This window comes from Rana temporaria, chromosome 6, assembly GCF_905171775.1.
Source record: "Rana temporaria chromosome 6, aRanTem1.1, whole genome shotgun sequence".
Lineage (NCBI taxonomy): Eukaryota > Metazoa > Chordata > Amphibia > Anura > Ranidae > Rana > Rana temporaria.
This window is the reverse complement of record NC_053494.1, coordinates 60035828-60060687: the sequence shown is the minus strand read 5'-3', so window position 1 is coordinate 60060687 and position 24860 is coordinate 60035828. Positions and strand designations below refer to the sequence as shown.

The window sequence follows — 24860 nt, the reverse complement described above, 5'->3', positions numbered from 1 at the left end:
CTTTCTCTCTTCTCATAGGGTCAGATAGTCAATCACTACCAGTGAGGAGGGAGAGGGGTGTGGAGTGGAGCCACGTTGTGCGTCAATGGATACACAGAGCGGGGCTCAGGAGCAGGCCTGCAAAGCGAGTGGTCTGTTATGGTGGGCACTTGGCAGGGAGGAGCCAGGAGCACCGGCAGGGGACCCAAGAAGAGGAGGATAGGGACTGCTTTGTGCAAAACCATTGCACATAGCAGGTAAGTATGACATGTTTGTTATTTTTAAAAAAAATGTTTTAGGTTTACAAACACTTTAGTTCAAATAAAAGTTCTCCAGTGTATATTAATGAAAATAACGCCATATAGTAAATTGCTTGAAAGGATAATTGTGTTTTCACAGAAAGTACCGTTTTACTGCCTTCCTAGTCCTCCTGGCCAAACATAACTACCCTTCCATTGGCCAGGATGTATTTACCTGAATCCCAATACCACAGCCTGCTGCAATCTTTACATGCTGTGGCCAAAATCTTCCTGGCACTGCCAATGCTTACATAGTCAATTTCCATAGGGCCATATCCCAAGTGTCTGCTGTATTAGGAGACAACACCACAGAAGTCTAGAAGGTTGACTACGGAATGGAAAGAAGATTTCAGAAGGCAGCATTTGTTGAATTCAGCGAAGTATGCAATGCATCTGGAGTGGGGGAGGGAAAATGGTTATCCTATAAGCTGCCACTGCAACTGTAAAGCATAACCTCTTTATATACACTTAAGGCCATACAGTAACTGGAATAGAAAGGCAGTGAGGCCAATGTATAAGTGAAGTAGAGGGAAAAGTAGAAAGGTTTATTCTAGCAAACAAAGACAACTTTTAGGTCTGCAATCAGTCACTGTTCAACACAATCCTGTGTTGTTTAAAAGGCCCAATACTTGTAGTATGTTGCATTAGAAATGTGAAACTTAAAGGGGTTGTAAAGGAAACATTTTTCCCCCCTAAATAGCTTCCTTTACCTTAGTGCAGTCCTCCTTCACTTACCTCATCCTTCCATTTTGCCTTTAAATGTCCTTATTTCTTCTGAGAAATCCTCACTTCCTGTTCTTCTGTCTAACTCCAGACAGTAATGCAAGGCTTTCTCCCTGGTGTGGAGAAAGCCTCTTGAGGGGGGAAGGGGCGAGCAGGCAAGTCAGGACACTCTCTACTTCGCAGATAGAGAAAGGAGCTGTGTGGTAGTGGGCGTCCTGACACTCCTTCTCGCCCCCTCCCCCCTCAAGAGGCTTTATCCACACCAGGAAGAAAGCCTCGCATTACGGTGGTGAGTTACAGACCGAAGAACGGGAAGAGAGCATTTCTCAGAAGAAATAAGGACATTTAAAAGCAAAATCGAAGGATGAGGTACCTTATTTATCGGCATATACCGCGCACTTTTTTGCCCTGGAAATCAGGGCAAAATAGTGGGTGCGCGATATACGCCGATACCCGCGCTGTGTTTGAACCACTACGCCGGCATAGTCGGCTGCGTCGGGCAGGCTCGGCTCCTCTCGCGGTCACGTCCTGTGCGTCCTTTACGCGAGAGGAGCCGAGCCTGCCCGACTATACCCGAGTGTACTGCACTCCGTATATGCCGGCGCAGTGGTTCAAACACAGCGCGGGAAGCGGGGATCGAGCGGGGAGGACACCACGGTGGCCGCAGAAGGACGGCGGACCGGACGAGGCTGCCGATGGACGATGGGCACTAAGGTAAAGGAAGCTATTTAGGGAAAAAATGTATTCTTTACAACCCCTTTAAGGTTAGCTTTGATAAACAAACATTTATGAAATGGTTAACAGAATTTATTTTAAAAGAAAAAAGCACCCTTGAGATATAATACTTATACCACTTTTGTAGACTACACATTTATGTGTGTTGACAGCAGTATTTACAATTTTTTTTTTTAATCTATAAACCTGCAACCATTTCTTTACTAGTCAGCATTAAAATAATGAAAAATACAATTCGCTATTATATAAAATTAATGAATTTTTTTTTTAAGTCAACACTTAAAATCATGCTGAACAATAGTATTACCTTAATTCAAGCAGAAACCCTGTTCTGTGCAACTAAAGGAATCCAGGAACTCACTAAGGGCTCATCTTCTACAACTGAGCCATGTCCCAGTAGCCAACACAACTCTACCTTATACAGTTCATACACGGGGCAATTGTGTAGTCATTTCAGCCAGCTTTTGAATTTACAAAATAACTGAACAGTACAGGGCATGCAACCACCAACTTTTAAATAAAAAGGATATTTGTAGGTTGCCTTGACCCACTAATTTGTTTTGCTAATGGGTACTGGTTGAAAATGTGTATGACCAGCATTGGTGTTCCTGCCTTTATTAGTGCAATATAAGTTAAAGGAAACCTGTGGCCAGGAAAGCATTGAGGCTGCCATTGTTGATCTCTGCTTCTGAAAATGCAAGCTGCCTAGCTGTCATGCTTCTTGGCTTTGGAACTTTGAATTGAAATCCTAAAACTACGATGTAGACACAAATGGCTTCAATCTGACTTTCCTAATCTGCATATTAATTTATAGTGGGTGAAAAATATTGAAGCCTACGATACCAGTCAGGTAATCTGCATTTTCAGGAAACCGCAATGGCAGTTTTCATATTTCTCTAGACATAGGAAGAAAAAAAATGAAATGTAAAATCCAAGAGGTGGCCATCTGTAATAAAGGTCTTTCATCTTAAATCCCCACTGTTTCAGCACTATACCAGTGGACTGCCATTCACTGAATGCATTTAGCCATTCTTCAACTCATTCAAGAAAAGCAGAGCCATTTGGCAGTAAAGGAAAGTCTTCGCTTTCCAAAACGGTTATTTTGCAGGCTTTTGTTGCATCAGTGAGGATGCAAATGTACTCTGCCACAAGTGGAAACCTTCTTTTAATAATACAAGAAAAAAGCAGAGGTAAACTATTCTCTTGAGTACATGTCACAGTAATAAATTAATTAAAAAGAGCAATGTAACAATTCGTTTCAACTACAACAAAGCTGTCAAATGTAAATGCTATGTGCTTCAGTCAGACGTCTGATCAGAAAAATCTTGTCTCTGCTCTCCTACAGTAAACAAAAACAAAAAAATACAAAAATATTAGATAAACTGTAAATTAGTAACATACTTTTTGTGTGATGTGTTGACTTATTTATTAGAATAAAAAAAAAAAAAACTAATACTATATTGAAATGAAATTCCAGCCACAACTTTCTTTGTTCGGTCATTGAACATTAATGGATCACAGGGTGCGCAGACAAAACCTAACATGGGTTTTGACCATTCCCCATTTTTTCTATAATAAATAAGAAAACCTTTCAATTGGAATTCTACTTTACATAAGTCCGTAAAACTGAAATGGCAATATATAAAGCAATGCAGATCTCCCGTGGAAAATTTAAATTTTTACCTGAACTGGTCTAGTTTTTGGTGAGTAAAATAATCAAGTATTTTTTTCCCCATTTCAAGACCAGTGATTGAAAAAGGTAAAAATGAAAGCATATCAAGCAAAAGTTTGACAGTATTGCAGTATTGAGTCAATCTCAGGGTCAGAGAGTAGGTTCCAAGTCTATTGGTCCAGTGCAGAGGAGAAAGAGCAAATCAACCTCAGTAGATGCTCGGAGCCCCACCCCAAGTACCTAAATTAGCAATGAATGAATGACTTGTATAGCGCTACTCATGCGAACTGAATCGCCTCTGGGCGCTTTTTCCAGCCAGAGTATGCTTGGCTGGTGCGGTCATTTTACCCCGTAGGATCTCGACACGCTTCGGACACACAGTCATACACACAGATATACATATATATATACTGGGCCAATTAGGACAAGATCCAATTTACCTACCAGCATGTCTTTGGAGGCATTGGAGGCAATGCCAACAGGACATTAATCACAAATCATTTAGAGCTATATTAGAGAACAAGAGATACCAGCTAAGAGGCATGATTAGAGGCAGTAGAAAAATGTAGCTATCTTCAATTGGGGTCAAATTTAACATGCTCTTGTGTATTCTAGTAGTCCAAGAGGTCCAGTTTGCCTTATTGGTCTCCAAATTTAAATCAGCTTCCCATGCCAAGTGATTTAGTTAAAAAGGTGAAAAACATCTGGTATAAACACTGACATGCCACCACGGTGTCCCTCTCTTTTCAAAAACAGAACTCACTGTAATGTCAAAAATATTTTGCACAATGTTTCTGAGGAGGGCATCTCAAGCGTTTGTGAGAAGTATTTGGGGTTTTCAACACTTCTGTGTCCAATAATGTGTCCTATATGGTACAGTCCTTTATCTAGGCACCATTTTAGTTGATAGAGTTGGAGAAGTGTGGGGGAATGCAAGATTGGTAAAAAAGTGGAGCTACTGGAGTATGCACAACTTGAGTGTAGACAATTTACAGGCACTGTCCAATAGGGATAGTGAAGAGAATGTGAGTTATAAGATCACCTTATGGTAGTTTCATTGTTCCAATGATAGCCGCATGAGGAGGTTTATTGTGTGAAGTGTGCCTGGCAGGTATTCAGGGCCAGATTCACGTAGCCGCGCGGTGGCGTAACGTATCCCCTTTATGTTACACCGCCACAAGTTTTCCTCGTAAGTGCTTGATTCACAAAGCACTTGAGTGCAAACTTGCGGCGGAGTAACGTAAAGACGTCCGGCGCAAGCCCGCCTAATTCAAATGGGGCGTGTACCATTTAAATTAGTCGCGTTCCCGCGCCGAACGTTCTGCGCATGCTCCGTTAGGAAATTTCCCGACGTGCATTGCGTGAAATTACGGCGCTCCGACGTGTTTTTTGAATGGCAACGTGCGTAACGTACTTTCGTATTCCCGGACGTCTTACACACAAAAAAATAAATTTGAAATTCGACACGGGAACGACGGCCATACTTTAAACATGGAGGAGTAATTTTACCCCATGTAAATAGCACTCTTAACCTTACGACGCGAAAAACCGACGTAAGAGACTGCGACGAACGCGCGTACCTTCGTGGATCGCCGTAAACACCTAATTTGCATACCCGACGCTGGAAAACGACGCAAACTCCCCCCAGCGGCGGCCGAAGTATTGCATCCTAAGATCCAACAGTGTAAGTCAATTACACCTGTCGGATCTTAGGGCTATCTATGCGTAACTGATTCTATGAATCAGCCACATAGAAACTCTCAGAGATACGACGGCGTATCAGGAGATACGCCGTAGTATCTCTTTTGTGAATCTGGCCCTCAATGCTTATCCAGTCTGGTTTATTTATGGGTGAAATTATTTGGATCAGTTGAGTCAAGTGTGCCATCCTTTAGTACTTCAAAAAGGTTTGGGACCCCCAATCCACCCACTGATATGAGACTGTCTTTTGGGCAAATCTAGACCCCCAAGAACCCCAGATATATTTAATAATGTGAGATTGAAATTTTTAAAGACGGGGAGGGGATGTTGGCAAGTAAGGTTTGGAAGTAGTAGAACACTTTTGATAGTAAGGTCATTTTTATTGTAGCAATTCTACCCATCCATGATAAAGAGTAGGTTCAGAAATGTTCCCAAACTCTTTCAGGGTCTTTTTAGAAAGAGTTTGGGAATATTTTTGAACACAAGATTAAAGGGTCACTAAAGGAAAAACATTTTTTTGCTGAAATGACTGTTTACAGGGTATAGAGACATAAAAGTTAACTGATTCCTTTTAAAAATGATTAAAAATAGATAAAATGCAATCATATAATGTGCCTTTAGTTTCACTTTCGTTTTTAAACTGGTTTCATGTTTTTGTAAAGTAAAGAGACCCACAGAACAAAAACAAACAAATCCAGGGCAGTGTTTTGTTTTTAAAATTAATCTGATTGGTTCTGAGGAGTTTTAGACACACAGCTTGGACCACAGTAAAAAGCTGCCATGAGATTTTTCATAAGGAGCCAGACAAGCAGGAAGTGTGGAGATCACAGCAGAATTACAGCAACTTCAAAGCAAAAACAAACAATGAGGACATGAAACCAGTACTGCAGTAAGGTAAAGGAAGCCATTTAGCTAAAAAAAAAAAATTCCTTTAGTGATCCTTTAATCCTGATAAATCAGAATTTCACTGTATATCTATAGTGTCTTTTGTGAAAGCAATGAATTAAAGCATACCTATGGTCAAAATGTACAATTATTAGCATTAATATCCACATTATCTTTCAATTATTTCAAGGCTACTCCTATTTACCTGAACAATCTTGAGGTTTGTAAACTTACCGTATTTATCAGCGTATACCGCGCACTATTTTGCTCTGAAAATCAGGGCAAAATCGTGGGTGCGCGATATACGCGGATACCCGCTTTCCCGCCACGAGTTTGAATACTGCGCCGGCATATACCGAGCGCAGTACACTCGTGTATCTTCGGGCAGTCTCGGCGCCTCTCGCGCTGACGTCCTGAGCGTACAGGACGTCAGCGCAAGAGTTGCCGAGCCTGCCCGACGATACACGAGTGTACTGCGCTCGGTATATGTTGGCGCAGTATTCAAACTCGGCGCGGGGGAGGACGCAAGGACGCCGCAGAAGGACGCCGGACCCGACGAAGAGGACACCCGAAGCCGCAGACGGACGCGACGAGGCCGCCGATGGACGCCACGCAAGACACCAAAACTGTAAGTACAAAACATCTTTTTTCCACAGGAATTCGGGCAACTTTAGGGGTGCGCGCTATACGCGGGAGCGCGCTATACCCCGATAAATACGGTACTTTGTGAACAATTCCACACATTTACATTTGAATTCTGACACGTATTTACTATACCCTGTGGGTTGACACTGCTGTGTCACAAAATTCACAAAGTCTGCCTTCTGAACTATAGAGGTGCTGAGAGGAGGAATTTCAGGAGGCGGAGTCCATACAGAAATCACAGCTTGCAGGCAGCAAGTGCTCTGGGCCACTATCCTTTTTTTAAGCCAATTAAAGCCTCAGGCTCTAAACATGTGCTTCAAAAACAAAAACACCCCATTGAAATACATGCGTATGTAGATTAGGGGCCAGGCACATGGATTGGGGGGGGGGGCACAGGGGTTGCCCCCACTGCCTGTGCTTAGATTTTTAGTGTGATGGCAATACTTAATCTCTTTTGAGGAACCCATTTAAAAAAAAAAAGGAAAAACACCACACAACAGTTAATGATAACACATTTAGTTTGTAAAATTTAGCTTATAAGAATGCAGTAAATTATTTTTGTATAGTGCAATTTTTACCATGACCAGCTGTTCTTGCAGCTGCTCGACCACTTTCGTGTGGGCTCCAGCCAATGCAATAAAATAGAACATGACCAGACTGCAGAGAGAGAAAAAAATGTAACTTTTAAATGGCACATAAAATACAAGCAGTGTAGGATAGGCAAGTACTGTAGTATCTTAACTATAATGCATAGTCTTTTCAGTGTATTTAAATCAGTGGCATTGCCAGGGGATTTCTTAGCTGTGCTATAGCATCCCTCAAAGTCTTATAGCACCCCTAGCATCCCCATCAGCAGCAAGTGCCAGCCCTGCAACAATATTGATATATTTATCAACAGTCACCGACTTTGACTTTTACTCTAGCATATAGCAATCATGCCAGACAGGGCAATTCTTTACCTGTGTTATAACCTTAGAGTAATTTGGCAGCTCCTGAAGACCAAACATTTTTTTTTGGCTCAAGGCCGTCCCCTGAAGATTGATGTGCCAGCCCTAGAGTCAATAGCCATTATGCATGGGCTGGTGCAATCAAATGAAGAGCTTGAGTGGGTAAAGAGGGAACTCTTGGTAGTGGTGGGGGTTATTATTGTGCAGAGCTTGGGGGTTATTGGGAAAGGAAATATGAATCTGCGCCACAGAATATTTAAAAATAGTCTGGAGCCCTCAGATAGACTCTCAGGTGATTAAAAAATATATATATAATAGGTGTGAGGGGCTGCCCCTGCAAAAAAAATCCCCACAAAATGGAGAAGGGTATGAAATAATATGAAAAGCAGGTGGTGGCGCCACCCTAAAGTGTAGAGTGTAAACTGGTGTCAATAATAAATAATAATAGTGTGTGGGTGGTACAATATAAAAAACAGAACAAAACAAAAGCGAAAAATGCTTAGTGATAATCCAAATAACAAAAAAAAAATTATTGCTTGCCATGACACTTTCTGGGGGTTATTGTGCAGAGGGTTACTATCTGCCCTGACAGGTACTGGGGTAAACTTTGCTGGCCCTGGCAGCACTTTTCTTCTCAAGCTCTTCATGTCACTCCTAATTTATTTCAAATGTTGGCAACTAGGATTTATTTTTATGTCCACTGACAGTTATGGTATAAAACAGATTTCCTTTGTTCATTAACCGCTTCCGGACCGCCGCATGTACATATACGTTGGCAGAATGGCACGTACAGGCACATTGGCGTACCTGTACGTCCCTGCCTTTCCGCGGGTCGGGGGTCCGATCGGGACCCCCCCCCGCGCTACATGCGGCGGTCGGATTCCCTCGGGGAGCGATCCGGGACGACGGCGGGGCTATTCGTTTATAGCCGCTCCGTCGCGATCGCTCCCCGGAGCTGAAGAACGGGGAGAGCCATATGTAAACACGGCTTCCCCGTGCTTCACTGTGGCGGCGTATCGATCGAGTGATCCCTTTTATAGGGAGACTCGATCGATGACGTCAGTCCTACAGCCACACCCCCCTACAGTTGTAAACACACACAAAGTGAACACTAACTCCTACAGCGCCCCCTGTGGTTAACTCCCAAACTGCAACTGTCATTTTCACAATAAAGAATGCAATTTAAATGCATTTTTTGCTGTGAAAAATTGTCCCAAAAATGTGTCAAAATTGTTCGAAGTGTCCGCCATAATGTCGCAGTCACGAAAAAAAACGCTGATCGCCGCCATTAGTAGTAAAAAAATAAATAATAAAAATGCAATAAAACTATCCCCTATTTTGTAAACGCTATAAATTTTGCGCAAACCAACCGATAAACGATTATTGCGATTTTCTTACCAAAAATAGGTAGAAGAATACGTATCGGCCTAAACTGAGGAAAAAAATAAATTTATATATGTTTTTGGGGGATATTTATTATAGCAAAAAGTAAAAAATATTGCATTTTTTTCAAAATTGTCGCTCTATTTTTGTTTATAGCGCAAAAAATAAAAACTGCAGAGGCGATCAAATACCACCAAAGGAAAGCTCTATTTGGGGTGATAAAAGGACGCCAATTTTGTTTGGGAGCCATGTCACACGACCGCGCAATTGTCTGTTAAAGCGACGCAGTGCCGAATTGTAAAAACCCCTTGGGTCATTTAGCAGCATATTGGTCCGGTCCTTAAGTGGTTAAAGGGACAAATGATTCTGAGGCAATCAAGTTATACTGCCACCTAAAGGATGATAAGGACAGTAGTAGAAAAAAACACAATATTAACCCCCTCCCTCTACCAGCATGTGTAAAATTTTGGTAGGGTCTTTGTAGAGAACAAATTCACGCTTAACGGTTTTACTAGCCAATTTCTCTATTTTGCCCCCAAGTTTATTTATTTTTTGCTTGTAAAAATCGTTTGCTGCACATGCCTTTTGAGGATGAAAGTATTCCCTCATACTGGGGGTAAAAAGTACTCATCTGTCCCAGCAGATAAGCCTAAAAGCTGGCCATAAATATATTTGAGCTGGTTCCTGGGCAACCAACCTTATTTCACTTAGTGGGCAGCCCTGTTGGCTGCTTTCCACCCAACATCCCTTGATTGAAAAATTGAAGTAGCCATTTTTTAACCAAAAATGTGCTGCATCCAATCAAATGTAGCTGCTGTTTGGGTATTCTGACCATCGGCAGGTCCAGCTGTCAAAATAGGCACAGTTCTTTTTCATTCAACCTGCAGGCTGAAAAAATAGTCAGATTTTTTTTTAGAAAAAACACCATCAGTGTATAGCAAGCTTAAGCCTCAAGCTGGGAAGATTCCTCCACCCTGTGTGGCTTATTAGAATTTTTTTCATTACTCCCAGGTTTTAACCTCCAAGGTCAGACCCAATCCAGGAGCCCATTTCAACCTCAAACCCTGGGACCCTAAATCTCTGACCTGACCACTCCTTGGGATAGAAGATCTGGAAAAGCCTATGGGCTGTCTGCCAGCAGTTTGGTGTTCCACACCGCTTCACAGTTGCTGGCTTTACGGTATGGCTGTTGAAGCCCAGGTTTTGAGAGGCAGAGTCATTTCTGAATTAGTTTTTACTGTTAAAAGCATTTTATTAATTCATAATGGTTTTAAAAAATATATACATCAATAGAAACTCTTATTGCAGAACAATTTCCATGATAAAATACAAAATGTGAATTTTTTTTTAACATTGGTAATTTGTTTGCATGCATACATGCATCGTCCTCTTCGTTACGAGCCACCAATATAGATTTTAAATATAATGCAATCTAAATGAGATAAGTTGTCAGAAAATCACATTTCAACAATACACTCCTTGCATAGAGGACCTCATTCCCACATGCTGAAATAGAAAGGGGGGGGGGGGAAGAGGGAACCAAAGAGCAAGGATGGAGAGGAGGGGAAACAGCAAATGCTACATCACCCAGCAGGGTCACAGGGGAACCCCCACACAGATGCCAATGCAACCAGACCCCCTCCATCTCCGATTCTTCGAGGCTTGGGTATATCAGTATATATTATATATACACACACACACGTTTTACTCCATCTGGTCTTTGACGAGAGAATTTCTGGGGGCTTCGCCTTGCAGCCTAGGCAAGTGAAGGGGCACCTTCCCTTTTTGAAAAGATGGCGAACCGTGGACTTGCCTCACCTTACCTTGAAGATGACTGAGGTTGACGTTGTGACGGAGGCCTTTAATGTAAATGTAAGGGGTGTGTTGCGTTTGCAAGATTTTCCTGCACAAGGGATTTAAGACGTAACATTTAATTCTACCGAGGTGTGCTGGAATGTGCATAAGCTGGCCAAGAAGACGACAGAGGATGAGGTGTTAAAGTGCTTGCAGGTGATCCCACTCTCGACGGAAGAGGAAAGGAGGATTATATTTCATATGTATAGCCCTTTTCAGATCCGTCAATGTAAGAGCCTTTTTGGGGAGCTACTGTGAGGAAATGAGAGGGGGAGAAAAAGTAATGAACAGATCAAAGAATCTGTACTTCCCAGTCCAGATCTTGTGTCGGTTCAAGGTGGACAAGGACTGTGGGTGGTGTGAGACGCCCACCAGCAGTCTTCACAATCAGTGGAAAAAGGGGCCATGTGTATTACCAGGGGCAGCCTAAATATTGTAGAAAATGTTTTCTGTATGGACATATTAGCTTAGAATGTGACATGGAGAAATACAGGTTCTGCAAACAGGTTGGACACACGGCTAGCGAGTGCTCTACTAGCAGAACGTGTGAGATTTGCCAGAGATCGGGCCATCTGGCAAAGCAATGCCAAGCCTACGCCTTATGCAAGAAGAAGGTATGCTGTGGCAGATAGAAGAGCGATACGGGGGAGGAACAAAGGTCAGGTGGCAGCGGTGTGGGGGAGGAGGCTGGACGGGTCCCTGATAAAAGGGACATCCTGACAGCGGGCACCCCGATGCAATGACTGGTAGCGTTCTGCTCGAGGACACAGGGAGGAGTGGTGGTGTGCAGGAGATCAGCAGTGACATAGCGGTGGCAGCTGTCACTACTGGTCCTGGCGCGGCAACCCCTAGAGCTGTGGAGGGCAGTGGGGCAGACCACGCAGGTGGTCTTGGTGTGGCTTTGATTTCCCCCCTGGGAAGAGGACGGTATGAAAGTAGGAGTGATGGTTTCAAGATCCCCTGGAGGGGGCAGAGATTCGGGGTGAGGGAGTGGACAGGACCGATGGGGGGATGGCCAATCCCAGTCCATTCTCAGTGTCTTCCCTGGTCTGAGGACAAGGATGAGGAAGAGTGGAGGGTTTGGAGAGCCTGGAGTGTGGTCAGCGAGTAGCCCTGTCTCCTGGATCTGAGGCATATTCTACTGGTAAGTGGCATTGAAAGGAGGGGGGAGGAGTTTGAGAGCGAGGAGGAGAGATCTCTTGAGATCGTGTTGCCTGGGGTTTCTAAAGAATCTGCCAGTTCGCCTGTGGCGTGGAGTAGGCAGAAGATGATAGAGACTCAGCTAAGGAAGTAGTTATGATGGCTTGCCTTATTTTTGGGTTTTGGCTCTTACCATCAGCTCAGTCAATGTTAGGAGCTTGAAATCCGGTCATAGGAATGCTTTGATCATGGATTATCTGTTCTGTTAAGGCAGAGAGTTATTTGTTTACAGGAGTGTGGTATGGAAGATTTAAGTGGGATTGTGGAATGGAAGAAGGGAACTGCGGTGTGGGCCCCTTGTAGTGCCTCTAAATCTGAGGGGGTGGGGGTTCTAATTAATAATGTTAATGAGCAAGTGGTGTCTCATGAAGAGATGGTGCAAGGCAGATGTTTGTCTGTGTTGCTGGAATATATGGGGTTGAAAGTGATGCCCTGTACACACGATCGGTTCATCCGATGAAAATGGTCTGATGGATTTTTCCATCAGATATCCGATGAAGCTGACTTTCATCAGTCTTGCCTACACACCATCAGTTAAAAAAACGATCGCGTCAGAACGCGGTGACGTAAAACACAACAACGCGCTGAGAAAAATGAACTTAATGCTTCCGAGCATGCGTCGACTTGATTCTGAGCATGCGTTGATTTTTAACCGATGGATTTCCCCACAGACGATCGTTTTTTTAACCATCAGATAATTTTAAAACAGGTTCTAAGTTTTTTCACCGATGGGGGAAAAAAAAACAATGGGGCCCACACACGATCGGTTCGTCTGATGAAAACGGGCCATCAGACCGTTTTCATCAGACGAACCGATCGTGTGTACTCGGCATAAGATGCTCAACAACCTGGTGAATGATATCAGGCTGAAGGATGCAGCAGTGGAAACAGAAGGGGGCTATTGCTTCACATACGGAAAAGGATACGGTGCCATCCAGAATAGATTTTTTTCTTTCTTTCAGAGTTTTTGGGGGTGGAGGAGTATGATCTGTTCCTTATTCTCTTTTCCGGCCATAGAATACTTTCTTGTAATGTGGATCTGGGGGCAGGGGTAAAGTTTGGCCCCCGGTTTATGAAAGCTGAATGTTTTTGTGCTTGAAATTTGGTAATTGGTCATTTGGTAAATGGAGATTTTTAAGGGTAAACGTTTGTCGCCATTCTATGAGCGGTCGCAATTTTGAAGCGTGACATGTTTGGTATCAATTTACTTGGCGTAACATTATCTTTCACAATTTATAAAAACAAAATGGGCTAACTTTAGACCCCTTTCACACTGGGCGGTTTGTAGGCGCTATTGTGCTAAAAATATTGCCTGCAAACCGACCTAAAACAGCGGCAGCTGTTTCTCCAGTGTGAAAGCACGAGGGCTTTCACACTGAAATGGTGCGTTAGCAGGACGGGAAAAAAAAGTCCTGCTAGCCGCATCTTTGGAGCGGTGTGTTTACCGCTCCTGCCCATTGAAAGCAATGGGACACTGTGGCTATACCGCCGGCAAAACGCCTCTGCAGAGGCGCTTTGCAGTGGTTTTTAAATCTTTTTTCGGCCACTAGCGGGGGGTAAAAATCTCCCCGCTAGCTGCCGAATAGTGCAGCGAAATTATCGGTAAAGCGCTGCTTAAAATAGCAGCACTTTAATGCCACCACACCTCCCACCCCAGTGTGAAAGGGGCCTTACTGTTGTCTTATTTTTTTAATTAAAAAAGTGTATTTTTCCCCAAAAAAGTGCACTTGTAAGACCGCTGCTCAAATACGGTGTGACAAATTATTGCAATGACTGCCATTTTATTCTCTAGGGTGTTAGAAAAAAATTATAATGTTTGGGGGTTTCAAGTAATTTTCTAGCAAAAAAAAAAAAAAAAACGCGTTTTTAAATTGTAAACACCGAGTCTAAAAAAAAGAGGCTCGGTCCTTAAAGGGTCACTAAAGGAATTTTTTTTTTAGCTTAATAGCTTCCTTTACCTTACTGCAGTCCTGGTTTCATGTTCTCATTGTTCGTTTTTGCTCTGATGTTGCTGTAATTCTGCTCTGTTCTGGACACTTCCTGGTTGTCTGTTTCTTTTGGACCACAGTACTGGGAGATTCTAGTTTCGTTTTCAAACCCTCACTTCTCTATGGCTCTATACAGCACAGAGGCAGCATAACATGCAAAAACTAAACTGAAACTAAAGGTACATTATATGATTGTTTATCTATTTTTAAGCGTTTTTCAAAGGAATCAGTTAACTATTATGTCTCTATACCCTGTAAACAGTCATTAACTCCTTTACGTGGTTAAAATGTGATTTTTCACAATTGTTCTCATCTAGATTGAATATAATGCAAAGTCTATATTGGTGGCTCCTAACGAAGAGGACGATAAAGACGAATACATGCAAATTACCAATGTGAGATTTTTTTTCCCCCCATTTTGTATTTTATCATGATGTACTCTTGTTGTGCAATACGAGTTGATACTGATTATACATTTATAAAATGCTTTTAACAGTAAAATAAATGCTGTGCCTCAAAAGTCCCATGACAGACCATAGTGTATTTTTGTTGTCAGTTTTAAGTTAGGGATGTGGCACTTACATTTCTCAAATTTGACTGGGTTCTAATATGCTGGATATTATTTTGCGTGTCTGTGCGAGACATGCTGAACCGTACTATTTTTTAACCGGAAAATGTATATAATGAAATAAAAACATACCATAACAACAGGAAAAATGGAACAGCAAAGGATTCAGATGAAAGGACATAAATAAATTTTCTCAGGCCGTCGGGAAAGGAATCTACAGTGGCGGGGATGATCTGCCATGATGTGTAATAGTTGATGAACGGGCCACATGCTTTGGAAGCTGGTATGCTGCAGATTAAAAGACAATTGTATATGAGCTATATTTCCAAGATGAGAGGTACACAAAGAAAAAAAAATACAAAAACTGACAACTTTTTTATACCTCGCAATTCCAACCCCCACAGGGATGCAGGCAAGGACAAGGCCTATTAGCAATATCACCTGGAAGAAGAAAGTAGACCTTGAGGCTCTGAAAGGCCTGGTAGCTGGCCTGCAGTTCTCTATTAGAGTGATCTGAGGGGGGAGAAAAGTTATAAGATATGGATGCTCGATCATAATAAATCGGCCAACCTGATTTATAACAAAATGTAGCTTTATACGCTACTGCCCAAAGCCCAAAAAAATTATGTGCACACATTCAGCACAGTGATCTTCTAATAACTTGAATTTCATCACATCCATTTGGTATCTCAACACATACCATTCAACAGTGAAAGACATTTTTTCTACATATGATAAAGCAACGAAAATCTAAAAATAATCTAATACGATAGATAATTGGGCCACATGTGGGCAATTTTTGCACAGATGTGATTTACTGTATTTACACACAAATGCATAAAATCATAGATTAAATGTATGGCTAAACTTACTTTTTTGATGTAGAATATAATGAAGTACTTTAAAGTTGCTATAGCTGGAAGAAGCGGAGAATAGAAGGTTCCAATCCAGCAGATGGTCTGTCCATACACAATTTCAAGTACATTTGCTGGAATTTCGAACTCCTGCTGGCCCCACCACTTAGCTGGCTTACATGAGCAATAAGTGACTAGCAACCTAAACATCAAAAAACATTGCTTAAATGTGAGACAACTCAGCTCAGTCAACTCATGTCATGCTCAGAATACATTTGCGGCATCTTTGTGCCAGGATGATGCGCATACACAGGAGTGACATCATTTCGACCCAACCAAGCAGCGGAGAGTCAAAACCTCAAACATTAACATTGATCAAATCCATACCGCTCTACAGTGTAGCTGTGCAGGCCTCCAAGAGGTATGGCTTTTGTAAAAAGTATGAAGTGGGATTGGGTGGATCGTTGCTTGGCTGAATGTACCTCCAGTTTTGTTTTAAAACATTTGATTTTTAAGGGTGAGTGGAGTGAAACAGATTTTTCTGGTTAAAAAACAAAACAAACACACACCTTCCCATGTTGCTTTGCAAACCCTCTTTATTTGTGTGTTAGGCCTTGTACACACGATAGGAAAGACAGAGGACAACGGTCTGAAGGACCGTTGTCTTAGGTTAACCTATGAAGCTGACTGATGGTCCGTCGTGCGTACACACCATCAGTTAAAAAAATGATCGTGTCAGAACACGGTGACGTAAAACACAACGACGTGCTGAAAAAAACGAAGTTCAATGCTTTCAAGCATGCGTCGATCGGTTTTGACCTATCGGTTACCAGTCCATTGGTTAAATTTTAAAGCATGTTCTAATTTTTTTAACCTAAGGATAAATAACCTATGGGGCCTACACACGATTGGTTTGGACTGATGAAAACTGTCCTTCAGACCGTTGTCCTCTGGCTATCCTATCGTGTGTACAAGGCCTAATTGTTTGATGTATCCCCCCCCCCCCCCCCCCCCCCAGTACAAAAAAAAATTAAAATGTCCATAGGATACCAATTATTACATTTTTTTGCCCTGTGCAAACTATAACATATGAGTGGGGGTAGGGGGGTTGAATTCTAGGATTTTTATAACAGCTTACCTGTAAAATCATTTTCTTGGAGTACATCACGGGAAACACAAAGCTGCATAGCAATTACTATGTGGGTTATAGGCCACCTCTAGGTGATGGACACTGGCACACCCAAGACAGGAAGTCCCCTCCCCAATATAACCCCTCCGATACAGGGCATGCCTCAGTTTTTGTAGCAAAGCAATAAGTATCCCAAGAAGAGGGGCGGGACCTCTGTGTCCCGTGATGTACTCCAAGAAAAGGATTTTACAGGTAAGCTGTTATGAAAATACCATTTTCTTTTTCGTACATCACATGACACAGAGCTGCATAGTAATTATTATGTGGGATGTCCCAAAGCAATGCCATTTGAGGGGAGGGAGACACAAAATAGAGTAGGGCGTCATCAGACGCGAGGACCTATACTGCTGCCTGCAACACACTACGCCCAAAGGCGATATCCTCATACCTTTTTTACATCCACCTGATAGAATCTAGTAAATGTATGTACTGAAGACCAAAGTCATCGAGGCTTGGTGATACACTGCCCATGAAGAACTAACTGCTTTGGTAGAGTGCGCTCTAACTTGAAAAAGGTGGAACTCTGCTTTTCAAACCATAAGCCTGAATAACTTGCCAAATCCACTTTGAAATAGTAGATTTTGATGCTGCCTGCCTCTTTCTGGGGCCTTCAGGCAGTACAAACAAAACATCAGTTTTACGAACCTGAGCAGTCGCCTTCAGATAAGCTTTAACCGCTCTCACTACATCCAGAGAATGTAATGACTTTTCTTCCGCAGAACAAAGTTCTGGAAAAAATGAAGGGAGAGCAACATCTTGGTTCAAATGAAAACCCGACACTACGTAAGGTAGAAAGGTTGGATGAGGATGTAACACTACCTTGTGAATAATTAAATATGGCTCTTTACAAGAAAGAGCAGCCAATTCTGATACACTTCTAGCAGAGGATATAGCAACCAGACTATTTTCTTGTCAAAAGGACTAAGGGAATATGGCGTAATGGCTCATAAGGTTGTTTCTGTAATACCGACAACACCAAATTCAAGTCCCATGGGCACAAGGGTGACCTAACTGGCGGATTAATACGAGTTACCCCTTGCATGAAGGCCCTGACCAAAGAATGCGCAGCAAGTGGTCTTTGAAACAATACTGACAAGGCCAAGACCTGACCCTTGATGGTACTCAAGGCCAGCTTCATTTTTACCCCCAATTGCAGAAAAGAAAGAAATCTACCAATGACATACTTCCGAGAATGCCAACCCTTGGATTCGCACCAAAAAACGTATGTCCTCCAGACTAGATTATATGACTCTGGAAGACTGTTTCCTTGCATTAATTAGGGTAGATACCCCCGACCCTGAAAGTCCCAGATTCTTAAGAATGTGGGTTTCAGCAGCCAAATCGTTAAATTTAGAGTTTTGGTCCCTGCGAGAGCAGGTCTGGATGTGGCGGAAGGGTCCATGGTTCACTTACTGCCATCTTTACGATCTCTGTATACCAGGATCTCCGGGGCCATGCCGGGGGTACAAGAACCACCAGTTTCCCTTTCCTCCTTGACCCTGTGAAGAAGCGGTGGTAGCAGCTGAACAGGGGGGAAATGCATAGATCAGGCAAAACTGATCCCAAGGGGTTACCAATGCATCCCGTATGCGAGTGGATCCCTTGTCCTTGACACAAAGTTGTCTAACTTCTTGTTGATTTAAAAATAATAAATCCGTGCCAATTATCTAAAAGTGATTAATTCAATAAAATTATTAAGCTGCTCCTCTAATAGTAAAAAATAGAATTCTTACTACGAAGAGATATGTGAAAAAGGAGGGCGCTAGAAAGTGATTATAAGAAACACTCATAAATATTAAATATACTAAAGTGAGAAAAATACAAATCATAAAATTCTCCTAAGTGGATAAACCAGTGATATACAATTAGTGGTAATAAATCTTTAAAATAAAACACCAAAAAGTATTGCACACATAATATAATATAAGTCCACAAAGAAAGTGTTTGACTCTAAAGAAAAATATACAAAGCAAAAATGGATTGGAGCTGTTCCTAAAGGGCAGTACATGAGATTGAGACGCAATTGTGTAAACAATGATGATTTTGAGTCGCAAGCAAATATCCGGGTAAATTTCTAGAAAAGGGTTATAATGCTGAATTACTGGGGAAAGTGAAATCTTAGGTTGCCTTAACGGATAGGGAATTATTGCTGGTACATAAGCCGAAAAATAAATTTGGGGGTGAACTGGCTTTTGTGTCGGGATTTCATAGACAGTTCCGACAAGTAGAAGCTATTTTCAAAAAGTGTTAGCCCATCCTGCTCAAAGATAATGACCTAAAATCTACCATCTCCTCCAAACCTAAGTTCATTTATCGACGAGCCCCTGGTCTTAGGAACCAAATAGCTCCTAATGTACCAGATCCTCCTAGAAAATTGGTTACCTTTTTAGATGGGTCTGGTTTCCATCATTGCACTAGATGTAAGGAGTGTAAAACCACGAGAAAAATCAGGAGATCCTAAAAAGATCACTAATTTTCAGTCAAATATAACTAAAGAACCATTTAAAATTAAACCTTTGATTATGTGTGCCTCTGACCATGTTACATACGTTCTCGAGTGCCCCTGTTCACTCCAGTATGTTGGCCGAATGTCACGGTCGCTACCGTGCCAAACAGACAGCGAGGCGTGGTTATGCCCCAAGTGGCTCTGGGTGAAATTGAACCCAGGACCTCTCCGTTGCTGCTCCAGGTCTTTGCCTCTGAGCCACTTCTCAGGTGATATTCTGCTTGCTGTCCATCAAAGCCTGGTTCTGAACTATGTGCTGATTGCCTGTCTTTGGATCTCCCTGCAATCTGCACCTGTCTATCCTGGTCCAGCTGAGGCAGGTTACCCAATCAACAAGGGTATAAAGCACTGCCTCACTCTGAGGGATTTGTCAGTTCATTGTTCTGCGATTGTCCTGTCTGTGCCAAAGGTTCCTGTGTTTGTTTCAGCTACAAGACTGACCCCCGGCTTCTGACCCTGGCTACGTTTATCGTTTACTCTGAATTCTGGAATCCTGGACCCCGGCTATACTTTGACTATGCTTGGCAAATCCCTATCTAGCCCCAGTGCACAGACTCACAGCCCAGGTAGTGTCTTACCTTATTACCATGGGCTGTGTGTACCTGCAAGGGTGAGCTTACAACTCTGCAAAATGGACTCCACTCAAGGTAAGCCCTTACATAATGAACTGACCCATAACATGGAGTCCGCAGAGTTGTACAAAATGCTCACCTCCCTGGCTCTGCAAGTCTCCAGCCTGGGCCATACCTTTCTGGAAATACAGCAAGAAATTCAATTACTTAAAGGGACAGCACGCCCAGCCCCGGAACCAGCATGTCCTGAGCCGTTTGTCGTTATGCCAGAGAAATTTGATGGTAGCCGTGCATCCTTCTTGTGTTTTAAGATGGATTGTGAGCTGTTTACTCTTAAACCTAAGACCTATGCCACGGACTATGTTAAGGTTCGCGCTTCCATCAACCTGCTCACAGGGCAAATCAAATCTTGGGCTCATCAGTTGTTGCAGGAAAAGAGTCCAGTCTTGGACACCTAGGAAACTTTCATGTTTGCTCTGGACTCTAACATTTCTGTTTCCAAGAGAACCAGTGTTCCCAAGTCCGCTCTCGGTTCACGTGGCCTACGGGTATCCAGGGACAGGAATCCCCAGTACAGATATGACATCAAGCCAGCCCAGTATGTGCCAAGCTATGAAGCTCTGTATGTGCCCAGCCATGAAGCTCCAACACCACAAAGCCTTGGCGCTCCTGTGGATGCACACACGCCTACCTTGGAGGATGAGGAACCCATGCAGATCGGGGCCATCCGGTGCAGCCTAAGGTAGAAAGAGAGCGGAGGAGAGGCTATGGTCTTTGTTTTTACTGTGGTGTAAGAGGGCACCTTATATCTCTCTGCCCAACTCGCCCACCTCGGCCAAGGGTTCTTCAGTTGGGTACTATTGGGACCCTTCCTGCTACCCCAGAATCTTTGCCTGCTATGCAGCTTGATGTTCCTGTGTCCCCAGTTCCTGTGTCTCCAGTGTCCCCAGTTCCTGTGTCTCCAGTGTCCCCAGTTCCTGTGTCTCCAGCTCCTGTGTCTCCAGTGTCCCCAGCTCCTGTGTCTCCAGTGTCCCCAGCTCCTGTGTCTCCAGTTCCGGCTCCAGTTGAAGTTCCTGTGTCCCCAGTTCCTGTGTCCCAAGTTCCTGTGTCTCCGGTTCCAGTTCTTGTGTCTCCAGTTCCTGTGTCTCCAGTTCCTGTGTCTCCAGTTCCTGTGTCCCCAAGTGAAATTCTTCCCCCTGACTGCACATATGCCTCGAATGGTATCATGGTCCGTAAACAGGATCTAGTAGTGTTTGAACGAGCTTTACAAGCAGTGAGTGCACCCCCTACCAGAACTTCAAAAGCAACGAAGTCCAAAAAGAAAAAGGAAAAGTCTTCGGACTTTGTCGTTGGTGCTTTGTTTCCCCATGGTTTGGATGAGAACTGTGTGTATGGCATGGATGCCTATGGCAACATATCTCTCCTGTCGGACGATGTGTTTGGCTACTCTAGTGAAGAGGGTGGTTTGGACGTTACAGACTGTGCCTTTGAGGAAGCTCCTTCCAACGCCCGGAGGGCGTTTTTAAGGGGGGGGAACTGTCACGGTCGCTACCGTGCCAAACAGACAGCGAGGCGTGGTTACGCCCCAAGTGGCTCTGGGTGGAATTGAACCCAGGACCTCTCCGTTGCTGCTCCGGGTCTTTGCCTCTGAGCCACTTCTCAGGTGATATTCTGCTTGCTGTCCATCGAAGCCTGGTTCTGAACTATGTGCTGATTGCCTGTCTTTGGATCTCCCTGCAATCTGCACCTGTCTATCCTGGTCCAGCTGAGGCAGATTACCCAATCAACCAGGGTATAAAGCACTGCCTCACTCTGAGGGATTTGTCAGTTCATTGTTCTGTGATTGTCCTGTCTGTGCCAAAGGTTCCTGTGTTTGTTTCAGCTACAAGACTGACCCCCGGCTTCTGACCCTGGCTACGTTTATCGTTTACTCTGAATTCTGGAATCCTGGACCCCGGCTATACTTTGACTATCCTTGGCAAATCCCTATCTAGCCCCCGTGCACAGACACACAGCCCAGGTAGTGTCTTACCTTATTACCATGGGCTGTGTGTACCTGCAAGGGTGAGCTTACAACTCTGCAAAATGGACTCCACTCAAGGTAAGCCCTTACACCGAACCATACGCCAACTTAAAGGGTCACTAAAGGAATTTTTTTTTAGCTAAATAGCTTCCTTTATCTTACTGCAGTACTGGTTTCACGTCCTTATTGTTCGTTTTTGCTTTGAAGTGGCTGTAATTCTGCTCTGATCTCCACACTTCCTGGTTGTCTTTTTCCTTACAACCATCGTACTGGGAGCTTTTCACTGTAGGTCTAAGCTGTCATTACTGTGTGTCTAAAACTTAACAGAACCAATCAGATTCATTGTAAAAACAAAACACTGCCCTGGATTTGTTTGTTTTTGTTCTGTGTGTCTCTCTAGTTCACAGGAACATGAAAACAGTTTAAAAGTAACTAACCTACAGGCACATATGATTTATTTTTTATCTATTTGTAATCATTTTTAAAAGGAATCAGTTAACTTTTATGTCTCTATACCCTGTAAACAGTCATTTTAGCAAAAAAAGTTTTCCTTTAGTGACCCTTTAAAGCAAGGGTCTCAAACTGGTGGCCCTCCAGCTGTTGTAAAACTACAAGTCCCATCATGCCTCTGCCTGTGGGAGTCATGCTGGTAACTGTCATTCTTGCAATGCCTCATTGGACTTGTAGTTTTGCAACAGCTGGAGGGCCGCCAGTTTGAGACGCCTGCGTTTAAAGTAAGAATTAATGAACATCTAGCGAATATAAAAAAGGGATTTCCAAAGCACAGTGTGTCCAGACACTTTAAAAGCCACCATCAGAGTGACCCTGGTGTGTGCAAATTTTATGGTATAGACAAAATTTCTATCCACTGGAGAGGAACACATATGACTAGAGCCGTCTCCCAAAATGAAACCAGGTGGCTATATAAACTTCAAAGTATGCAGCCCTATGGGTTAAATTTCGAAATGGATCTAAATAGTTTTTTTATCCAATGAATGATGTTTGGTATAAATTAACATCCTTTTAGAAAATGTAGATGTTATTTTAATATATTTTACATTGAGTGTGGACTTATTATCAATTATTATATATTAGTGTTTACATATTAGGGAGGGTAAAATGGAAAACTAATTATTCTCCATTTTCTATGTTACCATATGGAATTAATTTTTAACCCATTTAAGATTTAATATGGGTTCAATTAATTATAGGAACCTTCAAAATTCATATTCATTGTTCGTAAAATTATTGGGTGTATTTCTAGTATTCCTATTAGTATCCATTTAGAGGTCTCCATCTAGTGGAATAATGGGAGTACTGAGAATATTTACATATTCAAATTTTTTCTCCTCTTTTTCTCGTGGGTTTTCTTGTGGGTTTAGGAGTTGTTTTTTTATATGTAAATGTATGGTTTGTTTCTAATATTATTGCCCGTATAATATTAATGCCTGCCTAACTAATTATCCGTCCGCTGATTGAATGTTTTATTAAATGTTTTTATGTGTACAATTAGGAGATTTTTACAAGGCATTTGTGTGTATCCGGCATTTGGCGCAGGTCGGAACTGTGGTTGCAGTTGAGTAAGATTTACTATTGGCTCACACTAACTCGCCTTCCTTCCATCTGAGGATTAAATCACGTGACTTTTTGTGACCAGGCACGCCTGCTTAAAGACGTTATTTTACGAAACGTACGTCGCGGCGCAGCCTGGTCACGTGTACTCCCTACGTCACATCCGGCAATCTGGCTTGAGCTTCCGACTGGTGGAACGCACGCCGTCGAGGAAGTGGAGGAACCACAAGTGCTTTTCCTTACGAGTCTGCAGCCCCAGTGCCGGGTTGGGCACCTTTTAATGTAAGCGGCCATTTGGCCTTTTTTGTTCTGTCATTAAGTGGTTTGCACTATGGAGGTTTTGGCTTTTTCATTCCATGTTCCATCTCTGCAATGGAGGGCTTGAGCCAATACCCACATCTCCCGTTTATGGCCAAGTGTGCAGGCACGCTCCTGCTAAGCGCATGAGATCTTTTTCTAATCAAAAAGATCCATTGAGTCTGGTAAGCACATTCCCCTTCTGTGCACTTTGGGTGTCTTATCCTTGCATATGGTGAAGGAACAAGTTTGCACTGTCTGGACAACAATCCTTTTACAGCAATATTTTGTTTTTTGTTGGTGGATGGATTTTGGAAATTAATCACATTATTTGGGTTTTTTCAATTGGGGCAATTTTTTTTCTTTTTTGCTTTGTATATATTTTATTAGAAAGAGTCAAACACTTTCTTAATGGACTTATAATATGTGTGCAATACTTTTTGGTGATTTTAAAGATTTATTACCACTAATTGTATATCACTGGTTTATCCACTTGGGAGAATTTTATGATTTGAGTGGTATGCAAAGTCTTTTATGTTAGGATGTTGAATCCTCCAGACGTCTACTAATTGTCGTTCAAATCGTTTTCTTTTTACCCTTCTTAATACTTTTTTTTCCTTATCTACAGCCCCGGAAGTGGAGTCTAATTTACTATCCATGGTGAAATTTAAAGCATTAAGTGACCTTTCTTAAATTCTCCCAGTTCCTTTGGATCTCCAGCAAATATTTTTTAGGATGTTTATTGGGACAGTATACATTTGCCAAGGTGTATTTTTTGCCTGATATAGTTCCTCTCAGGAACAGAAATCTGCCCTCAGGATCCACCTTCCTATCTTCTATCTCAAAGCCAACATTGTTTCCAAAGCCTATTGCTATCCCTTTTTGTAGGGGAATCCCCGTAATACCATGTAGGAATCTTCCTGGAGTATAATTTATTAGTGTCCAATGCCAGATGGGTTTCTTGTAAAAATATTATTTCTGCGCCCATTCTTTCTAGTTCCCCGTAACATCATATGTCGCTTCTGTGGAGAGTTTAACCCTCTAACATTGTACGTTATAAATTTTATCAAATCCATCTTCTTTTTTCCTTTCCTCCTCTCTTTGTTTCTTCCCTTTGTACAGGGATGGAAAGATCCTAGGCCCTGATATGTGTCGGGGTCGCTCCCTCCCCCTCTGGAGACAGCAAATCGACTGGACAAACTTTTTCTTCTCTCTTTTTTTTTTTCTTTGACAAACCATTCCCCCCTCCCTTGTGCCCTCCCCCTAAT

At 42.6% G+C, this 24860-nt stretch overlaps 1 protein-coding gene across 1 annotated transcript in view; it reads right to left on the bottom strand.

The window, feature by feature from the left end:
- Nucleotides 1-1786: 1786 nt before the first annotated feature.
- TMC7 (transmembrane channel like 7) overlaps nt 1787-24860 on the bottom strand; it is a 120696-nt gene continuing 97622 nt past the window's right edge. The window contains exons 12-16 of the mRNA XM_040356891.1: nt 15452-15635; nt 14962-15092; nt 14712-14867; nt 7218-7296; nt 1787-3075 (exon numbers count right to left, since the gene is read on the bottom strand). Coding sequence (XP_040212825.1) covers nt 3013-3075; nt 7218-7296; nt 14712-14867; nt 14962-15092; nt 15452-15635 — 613 coding nt within the window. The 3' untranslated portion in view covers nt 1787-3012. The remainder of the gene's footprint in view (nt 3076-7217; nt 7297-14711; nt 14868-14961; nt 15093-15451; nt 15636-24860) is intronic.